A 15,710-nucleotide genomic window follows, 5' to 3' on the forward strand; every position below is an offset into this window, starting at 1 on the left:
CACCTACATTGTTAGACCCTGGGTAAGAGACGTGCTCTCTTGCATCTTATTTTTCCTCCTTGTGATTAAGGCAGGAATCCTACAGGGCAACAAGGAATCAAGGCTGGTCAGTAAAATGATAATGTGCTGAACTTCGTGTTTGCTCCCCACAATAAAGGTGGAACTGAGCAATCTTTCCCATTCATTTGACAAGCCAAGAGTAGATTCTTCCCCTCTTGCCATTTCTGCTTCTCCCACTCTCTCGGCTGAGGAATTCCTACTATGCAGGCAAATCCTGTTCCCAGATTCCCCCTTGATATCACTGCTAAGTGACATCTGACAAGATGCTTCCTGCATTTTGTTACTTCCATTTGGCACCATAAAAGCACTGTCACTTAACCCTTCTGATTTGTGGCAGCTACGCTGTATTGCTCACTCCATGTGGCTGCCGTGGGCGGCAGGACTCTACAGAAATGGTGAAACACTCTTGTAGTAAAACACTCAATCCCACCCTAAGATGAGACGATGTCTCTAATCTAAACCCTTCTTCAGAACTTCTCCAGTTTCCCTCACTCGTTAGCATTTCCAATTAAACCTTCAGGCTTATCTTCGGATCAGAAACAGAAATTACCTCTCTGGGAAGCTTGATAGGTTTCTGTTAGCCACCTTAAGGTGTTCTTAGTGTTTATGTCTCCTTTTCGTTCCTCATTGTCATGCAAAAGATGCAGTGTTAGCTTTGCTTTGAGAATCTTGGTCTTTAATCTTTATAGGGAAGCATTTTTAAAGTTGAAGTTTATACAGCTGGTTTAGAGTGCATGCGTATCTGACACATGTAGACACACAAAATAAATGTAAGAGTCCTTTTTTAGTATAACTCAGGACCCTGACCTTTTATTAGCTAGCCCTTCCAAGTAGTTTGCAGTGATCCATCTCAGCTGAATAGAGATGTTAGTATTATTTATTCTGTGGGAATGAAGATTCACAAGGCATCTTCTGCACTTTGCTGCAAGGCCCACTGAAGCTCTGGTTCTTCTCTCTGAGCAACATTTGGTAAATCCAGTTCTTTGCAAGGCAGTACTTAAGTAGCCGTCCTCTCCCCATTTCTTCATTCTTTTCCAGTCTGTTTTTAAGGTATCTGTGGGGATATCACAGACTTTCACACCAGCAGTCCATGAAAAACTGCAGTGGTACCCTGCAACTGACTCCTTCAGTTCAGAGCTTCAGCTTCTTGTGCTCAACCAGGCTCTACAGGCAGGCTGAACTGCTGAGATTGACCCAGGTGGATGTCTTGGACATCAGTTGCCTCTTCCATATCATAATCCTCTCCTAGAAGCAGTGATGCTCCTGGTACTCTCGGTATCCTGCTGCCCGGGCCAAGGGACCGTGGCCTCTGACACCAGAGGGCTGCTCTAACGATAAGCGCTGCTCATGGGCACCCACAGTTATTGCCACAAAGCCTGGCAACATTGAGTGACTTCTCCAGCTCCTGCGATAATAAACCGCAACCACCCTATTCTAAACTAACTGGTAAGCAATTGCCTAGTCACTGCTAACGGTCAGTGGTCTGTTCAGTGAGTTGCCAGCCCGTGTGAGACCTCAGTGACCTGATTCTCATAACTTGGCTGGTGATCCAACCCAACCAACCTGCGCATCAGTACTAGTGGGTATAATTAAAACTTCTGCAGGTTTGTCCAGTTCTGTCTTAACTGGCTTCATCAGGCTTGCTTCTCACTCCAGGCTGACCTCTTGGTATGTGTTTCTTTTAAATTTTTCATTTTTGTCTCAAAATGGTGGTTGGGCCCTCATGACTGATCTGCTGTGCATCTTGCAGGGGTTGCAGGAATCAGGATCAAAGCAAGGCTGGTGGGGACAGGCTGCCCAGCATCAGAGCTCTGCACAAACTCTTCTCTTTGATGCTGAGGGCTTCCATTTACTGCTTGGTCTCAAGACACCATCATTGTCATAAGATTAATTTTACCTAACTTCAGCCACCCCAAAATTATAGACCGGTCTTAACTAGAGGCTGGTTTTTTGAAGAAAATGTATTGTGAGCTTGGGAGAAAACCATCCTGTTGTGCAGGAAGATCAGGAATTTCAGCAGAAGCCAACTCGGTGAAGCAAGGAGCTTCTTAACAAGCCAAAGTGCAAAAAAAAAAGAGTAGGCAAAAAGTGAAAAAGGCTGATAACAAGGGAGAGCTTATAAAAGTGGTGTTTGGGCATGTGGGGTGATGATGGGCAGATGAAGGCTGAGGGAGCTGTGGCTAGTGAGGGGTACGGAGTAAGGAAAGAAAGTCCAGAGAAAAAATATTAATTTGTGGAGGAAACAGCCTAGTGACAACTGGTCCACAAAGGCTGGAATACTCAGTGCCTCTCTTGTCTCAGTCTTTGCAGACCGAGCCTGTGCCCAGGCCCCAGTGCCCACCAGCCTGCTTGGGAAGGGAAGAGATGGAGGGCAGTGAGGCAGCAGCAGGTTAGAGGCAACCTAGAGGAGATGGATGTGTTCAAATCCACAGCACTGAACAGGATTCAAGCTGAAGAAGCTGGCTGATGTGACTAGAAAGTCACTGTATGTCATTCATGAAAAACTGTGGTGTTTGGGAAGATCTGCAACAATAGGAAAAAGGTCCATTTTTGAGAAGAGCAAAAGAAATGTGGGGAACTATGGGCTAGTCAGACTATTATTGTCACTGGCAAGGTCACTGAGGGTGTCTGCTCGAGTCTGTTTCCAAACACACAAAGGACAAGAAAGTAAATCAGCAATGGTAGGTAGATTTGCCCTGGGCAAATATGTGCTTGAAAGCCCTGACTTCCTTCTCCTGGCTGTGGGGACATGGGGAGAGCTGTAGGTGGGTATACCTGACTGCAGTGAGCATTTTGGCACTGTTTCCCACAGTGTTGCCACATGGAAGCTGAGGCAGCATTGGCTGGATAAACAGACTGTTGACAGGGTTGGATGTTGCTGGACCACCAAGCTCTGAGGGTGGTGATGAGGGCTGTGTGTCCAGTTGGTGGCTGACAGCAGGGTGTGGGATGTCTGTCAGTGCCCTGTAGCTACTTGAACATCAGGCTGATGTTGTTCATTAGCTGAGGATGGTCCTGTTCTGAGTGGGAGGCTGGAGCAGGTAACTGCCTGAGGTACCTTCCTGCCAGTTTCTGTGACTCTGCAGAGAGAGGTGCCTTCTGCTCTTAGTGGAGAAGGACAGGCATCTCCAGAGGGTGATTCAGCCCATTGCAGCAGTCACACTGAGAATAGACCAGGATCACCCCTTGGAGGTCCCAGCCACTTTCCACTGACTGTGCGGAGAGCTTAGGTGATTAACTTTTAGACAGCTAAAGATAGCTCAGATGTGCTCCCCCCTCAGTGACATTTCTCCAGGCTAATATTACTGCTTATCGGTGTTGCTCAAATTACATTGCAGATGGCTCAGTGATGTGATGGGGCGTCAAGTGCGTTGGCTGTTGACTCAGAAACATCACTGCTACTATGGCAGTCGAGCGACTAGCAGACATCTCCTGTGCTTCACATCGTGGTCAAGTCATGCTGTAGGCATTCTTCCTGTCACTGGAAGCCTCTGCTTTGGTGGTTAAATGCACTGTGGCTTCTTCCTTCTTGGGATGGATGCAGCATGGGGACATGAAGCAGTTCAGTCTTGTGTTATTCGCTGCAGGCACAAGGTTTTTCTTTTTCCCTTATACACTGCTTTCCACGGTCCCTGTGCCTTTTCTTGGTGAGGCATCTCTGCTTGCTTCCTGGAGTTTTCCAGTTTGAACCTGGATGTGTCCCTGACGTTCTTGGCGAGTGCTGCTTTAATCGCTTCCTTGGCGTCTTCAGCAATTTTGGAGCCATTTTTCTAGGGCCTGAGTTTTCCCAGCAGCCTTTCTGGGCAGCTGAAATGGTGTGTCCCAGAAAGGACCTGCCTTTAATCAGGGAACTCATAATGCCAGACTCCTCAGCAGTGGAACAGAATAGTTCATTTCTTATGCTACTCATTGCACCTCATTGTAAAAAAAAAAAAAAAAGCAAGCTCCCTCCCAAACCCCCAAAATCTTGGCCTCATTTTTCCTGAGGTTGTAGCATATGTCAAACACTTTCATCAACAATTTCAGTATCACAAGTGTTATTCCTGGCACCAGCATCTCACTCATTTCCTGTCATTTTTCGCAATTAGCAGTAGAAAGCTTTCACTTCGTTTTTTTTGTCTGTCTTCCTCTATCATCTCTGAATACAGACTCCATTGTTTCTGCTGCTTTTGAGCTTGTGATAAGATTTTGTCTACGTTCCCACACAGCTGAATCTCCTCCAGTGCCACCTCTCCAATGTACCTCTGGCACTGGCTTTGCCAGTTAATCCCATCATCTCTCCTTGCAGGGGTTTCACTGCCCTGGCCTCTCACCACATCTTATGGATTAATGCTGGGTAACAGAATAGTCCACATTTCTAAAAGAGCCTTTTGCTAAAGGCGTTATTTTGAGACATGCTACTCTCTGTTCATTTGCATGCAGTGCCCATGCCCACGCCATCTGCAGCCTGCCCATCTCCTGCTGAGCTCCGGCAGCCGCTGGCCCTGCTCCTGGTTCTCTCCCCGGTGCCCAGCGTGGCTTCATTGTGACAGGGAGTAAAAGAAGAGCCCTTTGCTCTTACTCAAAGCTCCCTTGCGTGCCAGAGAGAGGCTGCAGTATAACTGCAGGTGTGAGAAATGTGAGAAGGGACAGCTAGAGTTACTGGTCAAACTGGAGTCCCAAAAATACGATTGGGAGTGGGGAGAAGGGCAGGATTGTCCATTTGTTCAGGGAATTGCTCAAGAACGTACTGGCTCCACCTGTTACACAGGTGCTGGGGCTTTGTGCCTTTCTTAGCACATCTGCACTTATCTTTGCAAAAGATATAATTAGTTTCATTGCATGCAATGAAATGTTGGGGAGGGGGGGAAGTGCATCTCAATACGCTGTTGTTCCCATGATTTTAGATTATGCTGTAATTCCAACCCTGCGGTCCAGTGGACTGGAGTGCGCAAGTGTCCATAAATCTACAAGAGGGAACATGTTCATGCACTCACAGCGTTGCCAGGCACGTGTGACGTTGGCTAGTTCTGCTGGATACATCTTGCTTTCGAATAATACCTTCTTTTACGTACTTTTCCAGCTCTTATACTTGAGATAATGTTGAAAAATATAGTCCCTATGCTCCCTGAATATTGGAAAACATAGAGGGCATCTGTAAAAGAAACCTGTAATTACGGGACAGAGGATTTTTTCAGTGCTTGCAGTTTGTAAAATGGTGCTATCAGATTTAGATATTTTCATTGCAGATTTTAAATGGATCAATGCCTTTCTGCTCTGTGCCTTTAATTTTGTTTCCTGTGAATTTTAAAACCCATCTACAGAACAGTTTTCTCAAATATAGTTGTTGGATCTGTTAGAACAGTGGTTTAATTCAAGGAAATGGCTCTGTTCATGGGTAGTCATGAATGCACTAACAGGATACATTAAAGAAATAAATTATTTGGTGTCAGTTATTCACTCAGCATTGTCAAGGATAAATATGTAAACATATCCACACAATCTGTAAGCAACCACAGATACATTAGGGAAGGCAAAGGTAAATGGCTGACAGCCTGCACAAATCCCTGTTCGATCAAGTTTTGGCACGTCGCTTGTTGGTAAACCTGTTTGACTGAACATGCTCCATGCTTGCGGGTTTGAGAGTGATGCTAGACACTGGCTAGTAATTATTGGAGAGCATATAACAAATCTTGCTTTCTTAAGTTAAAATAGCCGTATCTTTTTATTGGAGGGAGCACCTTTGGTGATCTGGATCTATGTGACTTTCATCTATGCCATAACCACAAGTACCTTGTATAATCACATGGACCACTCTTCTTTTGTTTCTCTCCTCCTTCTCCTTCTCCTTCTCCTTCTCCTTCTCCTTCTCCTTCTCCTTCTCCTTCTCCTTCTCCTTCTCCTTCTCCTTCTCCTTCTCCTTCTCCTTCTCCTTCTCCTCCTTCTCCTTCTCCTTCTCCTTTCTTTCCTCTAATCTACGTCAGAACTGAAAATCAAACAGGTCTCAATAGGTCTCAGCTGAAGCACAGATGAATTCTGCTGGCAGATCAGAGTGTGTGTGAGGATCCCACAGAAAAGGCTTCTGCCAGCTTGCATAGATATAAGCTCTTAGTCATCAGTAGTCAAGGACTGAGAAATGTAAAGTAAGCATTTAGTAACCATTAGTGATATCTGTACTGCTCACAAAATAATAACGTCATTTGCATGATTAACTGGAGGATCTCTCTTCTCTTCTCAATCTTCTTTTGTCATCTTTAATAACCACAATTATGATAATCGTTAATAAATATAGTATGTTGTATAATTAAAAATGGGTTGTCTTCAGGTCCTCTGATGAATTCTAAGCAATAAATACTCATAATGTATATTTTTACAATTTTTAAGAAATGTCCATATCTGAATGGGCTTCCATTTTATTTTTCTTAGTTTGCGATTTGTTTTAAATATCTCTAAATAGACAGAACATTCAAATGTGCATAAAACCTCTGTGACAGGTGCTGTGTCCTGCAGATTCACACAGAGAAATGCCTACATATTAAACATGCATCCTTAGTATTATTTTCAAGCATTTCTACAAGAGCCTGGGAGCATGCTTTCAAATAGTTCCTAAAGCAGTGTTTTCAGTGCTTGCAAGCGGCTTCATGCACCAGGATAAGTATTTACAAGTTCCCATACAAAGACATGAGGAATTCAAAAGCCCCAGCTCACCTAGGAGCCTCAGTGGAGCTCGGTTCACCAAAACTGCTGATTAATGACAATTTGTTTCCCTGTCACTAGTGGGAGTTAGGAAGCATTTTCCTCTCTGATGCTCGTAATTTAGTCTTTTGTTTCTTATGAGTGTTTTTCTGCTTCAGGTTTTGTTGAATTTTATCAGTTTGTGAAACATTTGAGGAGCATTTATTTCAGTGCCTGCCTGTTGCTACATTGTACGTACTGGATTTGGGAACAGATCCAGTATTAAAGCCTTTCCAAGGAAAAGTGAGCAACTGCTCTTATTAATTTTACTTTTAAATGAGCAGACTTGATCCTGAGTCTGAATTGTTGTTGAGGTAAGGTTAGGACAGAGTGATAATATTTTTATTAAATGAGCTGCAATCACTGGGAAGTAGGCACTTTGTTGACCTTGGTGTCCATCCCTTATGTCTCAGATGAATTGCTGCTCCCAAGGCAGACTGGAGCTGGGCACAGAGAGCTTGTGGAAGGATGGCCTCAAATGTTGAAGAAGTTTATAATTATAAATAGCTGCAATTTATTGTAGCCAGGATGCAATTAAAAGTAAATAACCCAGGAGATGTCTTACTGGCACTGTAAACAAGCAGCTCTGCATGTGGAATAGGTTATACTGTGTTAAAGTTGGTGAGACTGCTGTAAGCTGGAATGCCTTGATTTTTAACTTTCATTGTAAAAGTTTCTCTTTGAATTTTCCACAGCCTTTTTTGATAAAAGACCATTAGGGGGGTTTTGAGTCTTAAACACTACATGCCTAAGGTTTACGAGCAAGGTTACAGTCCATTAGAAGTAACTATTCCTTTTGTTTGCAGAATAAGGAATTAAGTCTTTTACATCTGCAAATATGTGCATTCAACATTTCTCGCCTGTGAAATTGGACAATTTGTTCATGAGATAGTAACCATTAGTAATATTAGTCTGTTAGGTCATGGAAAATGGAGTTATTTGACACCTGCAGTATTCTACTGAGCAAAGAGAGGAACTGCAACTCCTCTCCAACTTTTCTAACTCGTCTGTTCAGTATCTGGTATTTTGGCCACTCTTAAAACTTGTTAGCCTTTACACTTGCTGCCAGAAGCAAGACGTGCTGTGCTTTAATGTATTTTAAGAGGATTAGGCTGACAATAGAGAGTTGTGAAGGAATCAGGAGAGAGAAAAACTCACTTCGAATTTTGGCATTTTGATCTTTCAAAATGTTTCCTAAGTTGCATTGCGCCACTACCCCTTGCGTAAGTCAAGGGCAAAGCAGGCATTGCCTCCTGCAGCCTGGGGACTAGGGTCTCTGCTCCCTGCCCCACCACCACCTTGCTGCCTCGCAGGGCTGGGTGCGTTTGAGTAACAGGATGGGGGGTGGCGAGTTTGTGGGTTGAGAGGGGAACCAGAGTGCACGGCTGCAGCTACAGATAACATTGGCCTCATGCTTAGAGATAGCCCAGCTGGTGGTGAGGGTGAGTGTGGGGGCTTGCGTTCACAGCCCTGCAGCCACAAGGGGCTGTAGCTCTGTGCTGCAGAGAAGTGGGGTACAGACAGGGTCGGGGGGGGAGCATCAGGCCGGAGTTCATCATAGGAAGCTTCCTTCTCATCTGTGACACTTCACAGACCTTCTGATGAAGTGCATACGTACCCTTACACTAAGCCCCTCCCAGAAAAGAGGATGATCTCCAAAGCCTTTCACTTTTCAAGTATTCAAGAAGAAAAGCCTCAAGTCCATATTCATTAGCAGCTCTCACCATGAGAAAAGATAGCCCAGCCAAGTCAGTAAATGGGAAAAAGCTTCTAAAAATGGGCTAAATCACTTCTCCAGTGAGATACTGTGTGTTCCATCATCTTACAGAGATGAAAAAGAAACAGATGGCAAAAAATACCGAAAATGCAGTTGTTGCAAAATACTGGCACATAAATGAATTGCATGTAAGTACTTAAGTGTTCTTAGTGCCAACGGAAAAAAATTAAATGACATGCTGCTTCTGAAGGCTCAGTCAGTCTGTCCTCTCGTAGACTGGCAGCAAATCAGGTCTTGTGATGAAATGTCACCCTGGTTCCTGCTAAACTGCCGTCAGGAACGCAAGTTGTGCACAAATACCATGTAATATTTGAAAACTGAAATGAGCTCCTTTTGTTAATTGGTTCTTTATTCTGTCTTGGAAATTATTTCAGGTGCTAGAAAAAAAAAGACGGAAATGCCGGTTATAATGTTACGGGTAGGGGCTTGGTTATGCAACACCCAAATATAAACTGAAACATGATACAGTTGAAGATGCATCATATAGTGTTCCAAGAGACCATATCCAGAGATTGCAGGACTCTTTCCGTAAGTGACCATGTGCATCAGCCACACCAGGAAGATTATTGAAGTCTGCAAGTGGAGAAAGTTTAGGTGTTTCTGGCAGAGGGTGTTGCACTCCTGATGTCAGTGGGACGCTCACATTTGCTTCAGGAGAAGAACGTGGCACGTAGCAGCTAAACTTCTGTTTTCTGTTTACTGGAATCCCTGTAGTGACACTAGACGCCACTTAGTGAGAGAATCCTTGTGCATTTCATCTTCTTCCTCTGTCACTTCTTTTTCTTTTCCTCCTGCTTTTTGGGGGCTCCTCTGTTCTCTCACTTGTCATTTTAACCCTGCCATCACTTCTAGTCCCCTCTGGTGTCCCACATGGCCACCTCTGCAGAAGCAGACACTGCCGCTGCAGGCAGAGCTGGTGCTGAAGCATCACCAGCATGTGCTGGAAGGAACAGGCTTCCAAGAGCATTTTGTCCTCTTGTATATCGTGCTGTGGTGCAGCCAGCCATGGCTCTGCCATCTGCAGGGGCTGGTGCTGCAGGACTGTTGAGCAGGGTGGAAGGTACCATAGTGTTGTCAGGAGGGAGGAGCTGCTCCTTCTCAGAGGGTCTGCCTTGGGTTGTGCACTAAAGTATGTTTCCCAATATCAGTATCAAATTATACTAGTAATTTAAAAATATTCAAATGTCATTAGTATGTCTGTATCCTTGATTAGTAACTATTAAGACAGAAAATTTGTTACTCCCTTTTAAGATGATTTCCATCAGAAAGTTAATACGTTTGTAGAAGAGCAACTTCTAACTGGCGTAACGTCTGACTTACTTTTGCATAGCTCTCTATCTCACAACATTTCACTAGGAGCTGGGAGTGCATATTTTAATTTTACATGCTGTTTTTCAAAAATACCGTGTGCAAATCTGGCCATATTTGTGGCGTTGTAGCCAGCGCTTTCATTATTTATTTGTAAATAGTCAAAAGTTAACAATTAGGGAGTTAGCAGAGTTGCACATGCCCAAGGAGGGCTAGTTTGATGAGTTTGGGTTTCCAGCTTGATTGGTCTCAGAATTGGTCACTTAAAAAGCAGCTTAGGAGACAGTTACCGAGTTTCTGAGAAGGGTTGTGTTTGGGCTGTCTTCCTTCTGTCAAGGAGGACAGTGTCTTTTCTTCTACTTGCCAGTCTAATTTCTTGAAACTTATAGGAATGTGGTATCTTTGACGTACCTACTGGCTGAGACTACGGAGCTAAAACTTGGCAGGAGGTTCAGAAATTACTGAGAAAGGAGAACAGGGAGGGTGGAGAAGCTGAAGGGCTTGCAGACCCTGGAAGGAGGCACATCTTTAGAGCCTCTTTTCACAAGACTCATTTCCTTAACAAAATGAGTGAAAAATCTTTAGATTAGTCAAAACAAAGACACTTAAGAATTTAAGGAGAGCTATCCAAGGATGCAAGTGATGTAGCTTTCCCATGGAGCTGTGGGCAGTGGAGATGTGCAGGCCTAGTGTAAGAAAAGGCAAGTTCTTTTATATGGAAATGCACTTCTTCTAGGGTGGACACTAAACAGCTTTTGAACAGTAGCAGATCTCACCTCTTTTTCTGGAAGGTTGTACTTAGCAGAAGTGTTTACTATCACTTTACTGTATCTTTGCTGTTGAAATGGCTAGAGATATTTTAAGTTTTCAAAACATCTGCATTTAAACCCTTAATCTATTGAGCTTTAAATGTTTTTGTTGAAAAGGCCTAAGTTAGTGACAATGCACGCATATTTACATGAGGAAACCAGGCTGCACCCTGAAGGGATCCTCGCAGCCTTCTTTCAGGAAGCCTCTCAGAATGAAGCCGAAAAGCTGCAAAACACCAGTGGGAAAGGAGGGGCATTGGGCACAGCTGCCCAGACCTACCCTGCTAAAAATTCTGGAACACGCTACAAACACTCGTTGTACATTTATCTCAAATTCTAAAACCTAAAAGTAAAAATTTTAAAATATTTAGAGCTGGCAGTAGCCAAAACCTCTTGCTCTATACCTAAGTCCTGAAGTTTCTCGATTCACATTATTCTCCTTAATATATAAGAATAGCCTGGACCCTTCATCAGCCCTGGAGAAAATAAGTCCTAGAACATGAAGTGTAGATTTCTGTTCTTAGGTCTTGCATTGCCTTGATGGTTCTTTGGGGGTTGAGGACTTGAGGTGAGGTCACAGGGGCAGCAAGCCCTGCAACCCTGACCCTGGGCAAGGCTGGAGACCCACACAGGACTTCAGTCACTGTCTAGTTCCATAGGGAGCCCATTCCTTCTGCTGCAGAAAAGCACATGCAGCTCACGCTGTGGTTGTGTGACATGGTCCTGCTTCCCTAGAAGTTTTAGAGCAGGGGAGCACTTTCAATAACAGTGTGGTTCATTATTTAAACATATGGTCAGCACCTTTTTACTTTGTCTAAGGAGATGGGTTTTTTTTCTACTCCTAAAATCATGATTTAGCCTGTGTTAGTTTTATCAATGCAAACATTTCCTATTACAAGGAATTTGAGCCTTTCCAGGTCAACTAATTTACATGATGAAGTAGTTGATGGAGAATATGCATGTTAGAGAGGAAAATACGCCCAAGTTCTGTGTGTTTTGGCTATTTCCACCCACTTTTTGATATGTGTATCACAGAAGTATGCAAGAATGAGATTACTTGCCATATTTGGAGCTCTGTGAGCACAGAAAAAACATTAACTTTTGATGCCACAAAGATTCAGATTTACTGAATCTTTAAAATGTGCCTGTGCTAAGTGGTCCCTGCGACTTCATTGCCAAGTTACTCTTCAGCAGCTTCTATTTTCTGCCACGTGACTTCAGACATCAAACGTACGATCTCTATACAATACTCATTAATGAAGCACATCTCTTGGTGGATATGGTGACTGATGAAGAGGACCTGTCCTTATGAAGGCAGATGCTGGCAGGAGGTGCAGTTCTTTCCCCCGAGGATGTGGAGGGTTGGCAGAGGAAGCCCTGTGGGGGGTGCACCCCCATGCAGTCCCAGTGAGCACTTGACTGGGCAGGCAGTGGCAAATGCACGTATGGGGCATGTGTGCAGACAGCATATGTGCTGTACAGTAGGAACTTTGCTGAGTGTAATCATAACAATCCTGACCTCTGATGTCACCGTTACCTGCTCAGCCAGTGGCATTAGAAATGCTGAATCCATTACCTTTGACAGATTTATGGGGTAAGCATATGTCACTGGTATTATGAGAAGCAGTTACATTCATGGGGAGATTTTATGATTCACTGTATCCGCTTATGTAAACCTTAACTTTTACACTGAGAGCCGCTTGGGAGTATGTTGTCCTGCTGGCAGGGTCAAGAAGCAGAGCTTGGTGGGGGCAGGGGCTGGCGGGGTTGGGGAGTGGGGCTGGCAAGGCTTGGGGTGCAGGGCCTGCTGGGTGGCACTGGACAGCAGGATGGGTGCGGGCTGGTGTAGTCGGTGGTCAAGACTAGTGGGGAGCAGAGGCAGGTAGGGTCAGGGAGCACAGCTGGTGATGGTACTGGTGAGCAGGGCCAGGCGGGGTTGGAAAGCAGAACTGGTGGGGTTGAGGAGCAGGGTCCAGCAGGGTGCAGAGGCTGGCAGGGTTAGGAAGCAGGACCAGGTGGAGTTGAGGAGCACGGCTGGCAAGGAGCAGGAGTTGGTGGGCTTAAGCAGGACAGGTGGGGCTGAGGAGCAGAGTGTTGGGGAGCAGGACCAGGCAGACTGGGAAGCAGGGTGCTGGGGAGCAGGACCAGGCAAGGGTGAAGAGCAGCATTTTGGGGAGCAGGACCAGGCAGGGCTGGGGAGCAGAACCAGGCAGGGCTGAAGAGTGGGATGTTGGGGAGCAGAACCAGGTAGGGGTGAAGAGCAGCGTGCTGGGGAGCAGGACCAGGCAGGTCTGAGGAGCGGGGTATTGGGGAGCAGGATGCTGCAGCTGAGGAGCAGCATGTTGGGGAGCAGGACCAGACAGGCTGGGAGGCTGGGCTGTTGGGGAGCAGGGCCCAGCAGGGCTGTGGATCAGGGTGCTGGGGAGTAGGGTGTTGGGGCTGGGGAGCAGCACCCAGCAGGGCTGTGGAGCAGGGTGTTGGGAAGCAGAACCAGGCAGGGGTGAAGAGCAGGACTGGACGGGCTGGGAAGCTGGGCTGTTGGGGAGCAGGGCACTGGGTCTGTGGAGCAGGGTGTTGGGGGGCAGAACCAGGCATGGCTGAGGAGCAGGGTGCCGGGGAGCAGGGTGCTGGGGAGCAGGACCAGGCAGGTGTGAAGAGCAGGACCAGATGGGCTGGGAAGCCGGTTTGTTGGGGAGCAGGACCCAGCAGGGCTGCAGAGCAGGGTATTGGGGAGCAGGACCAGAAGGGCTGGGAGGCTGGTTTGTTGGGGAGCAGGACCCAGCAGGGCTGTGGAGCAGGGTGCTGGGGAGCAGGACCAGACGGGCTGGGGAGCAGGGCGCTGGGGAGCTGGGCTGCTGGGGAGCAGGGCGCTGGGGAGCAGCAGCAGCAGCCCGGTCTGGGAGCGGTGCTGCTGGCGCCGGGGATCCGGCCGGGCCGGGGCGCGGGGCTGGCGCGGCCCCAGCATCCCGGGGGCGGCGGGCGCTCGGCGAGCCGCAGCCCGGCCCTGCCCGGGGGGCGCCCGGTTCCCCGAGCCGCGGGGGCGGGGCCGGGCCGGGGGCCGGGCCGGGTGCCGGCGGCGGGCGGGGATTTACTGCCCGGCGGCGAGGGGAGCGCAGCGGCGGCCGCGTGATGAGGGAGCGGAGCGGCACCTCCGGCTCGGGCGGCCCCGGCATGGAGAGGCTGCCGCCGCGCCAGCCCGACTACATGTCCGTCTGCCTCTTCGCAGAGGAGCCCTACCAGAAGCTGGCCATGGAGACGCTGGAGGAGCTCGACTGGTGCCTCGATCAGCTGGAGACCATCCAGACCTACCGCTCCGTTAGCGAGATGGCATCCAACAAGGTGAGCCGAGCGGCGGCGGGATGCGAGACGATGCGGGATGCGCTGCGAGACGATGCGGGATGCGCTGCGGGACGATGCGGGATGCGCTGCGGGACGATGCGGGATGCGCTGTGGGACGCGGTGATGCGAGATGCGGGGCGATGCTCGTCCCGTCTGCGCGTCTGTCCGATCCCGAGTTGCTCCCAGGGCGGGCGGTGCGGGTTTCCCTGGCAGAGGCGCAGCGGGACGGCGTGGGGAGAGCGGTTCTTGCCGCCGGGCTCGTTCCCGGGAAGTAAAAGGCGCTTCGGTTAGCCCCTTCGGAGCCGGTGTTAGCAGAAACGCTGTGAAACCGCCCGCGTTTACCAAATTATCACTTCAAAAGTCAGTTATCTTCATTGCCGTCTGTCCGTAATGACGGCAAACTCTAAACATTGCGGTGCGTTGTTTTATTGCTGCTTTGTCTCTCGGTGAGCGTTTAATTTTGTGTTTAATGTGGTGGGCTGGCTCGGCACCGCTTGCCAGCGCCCGCGGAGGGTGCGGAGCCGGAGTGGGTGTGCGGGGAGGGAGCGCTCAGAGGAGCCGCTCGCCCGGCGCCGCTTTTTTTCAGCTTTTAACGCGCCGTGAGCGAGCGGGGAGTTCTGAGATGTTCTGCGAGGAGTGAGGTGCTAAAATAAAGTAAGGAAAGGAGGCCGTGCTGAAAGTCGGAGACGCGCGGGGTGGGGAGGGAGCCCCGAGAAGATGCGGAGAGGAACGCGGGGCTGAACGCCCTTCTCCGCGCAGCTTCTGGGAGGTGCGGTCCCTGCATCCCCCCACACCCATCCCGGGCGGGTGCGCTTCGCTCCAGCATCTCCCCCGGGCAGCTCTGGCCGTGCCGAGCGGCTGGATAGGAGCCTTCGCACCTCGGGCCGGGCCGCTGGGCCACTTTTTTCTCCCAAAGTCCCTGCAGCCGGTCTCCCTCCTCGCTCCCCGAGGCCGTGCCTGCTGCAGCCGAGCCTCAGCCCCTGGAGCGGGTCAGGATGCAGCCCCAGCCCGCTCCCTCTTCGCTCCTGCAGGCTGTGCCTTTGGCCAGATGCCGTCGTTAAACTCAGTTCCGAGCTGTACTGCACAAACCCGGTGTTATTTTTTTCCTAATTGGCAATTAATGAAATCAGAGAGGTTGAATCATAAACTGATTTTATGGAAAAAGTTGAGCAAAGAAATCGCCTGTTATTTCAGCTTCCTCCTCTGTTAGTGATTACCACGACGTGCAGGCGCAAAGGAAGCAATAAAAGTTTTACAGACGGAGCTTTCAAGAAAGGAATATAATTTTTTTTTCTGAGTTTGTGTTGAAGGAAGCCAGGGTGAAAGCTGAGAAAGGTTTAGGCTGCGCCTCTGATGTGGACAGTAAAGCCCTTCATTTTGAGATGTAGTTTTTTTTCACCGAGTGCCAAATCTGGACTCACAAAGGTGAAAGACGTAAGTAAATTGGTTACTGTAGTAATCAGGAGTTGTGATCCCTCTGTGTGCAGATGGCTTACAGCTGGACTGACCAAAAGGTTCCCAAAACGTTGCTCTTTTATAATGAGTGTCTGAAATGTCTGCACATTTTGATCAACTTCCAGTATCATTTTCATCTGTGAAAGAGAAGCATAAAATGGCCTCACACCTTGCTTTCCTTTCCTCATGAGAAGTAAATACTGACAAATTAGTCTGGGGGTTTGTGGTTTTCGGGTTTTGGTGGCAGA

At 47.8% G+C, this 15,710-nt stretch overlaps 1 protein-coding gene across 3 annotated transcripts in view; it reads left to right on the plus strand.

Annotated features, from left to right (window-relative positions):
• LOC138723156 (3',5'-cyclic-AMP phosphodiesterase 4B) overlaps positions 1-15,710 on the plus strand; it is a 170,661-nt gene that overhangs the window by 129,713 nt on the left and 25,238 nt on the right. For all 3 annotated transcript variants that reach the window (XM_069862043.1, XM_069862045.1, XM_069862044.1), the window contains exon 6: positions 13,895-14,007. In XM_069862043.1, coding sequence (XP_069718144.1) covers positions 13,895-14,007 — 113 coding nt within the window. The remainder of the gene's footprint in view (positions 1-13,894; positions 14,008-15,710) is intronic.

The sequence above is a fragment of the Phaenicophaeus curvirostris genome, chromosome 8 (assembly GCF_032191515.1).
Source record: "Phaenicophaeus curvirostris isolate KB17595 chromosome 8, BPBGC_Pcur_1.0, whole genome shotgun sequence".
Taxonomy (NCBI): Eukaryota; Metazoa; Chordata; class Aves; order Cuculiformes; family Cuculidae; genus Phaenicophaeus; species Phaenicophaeus curvirostris.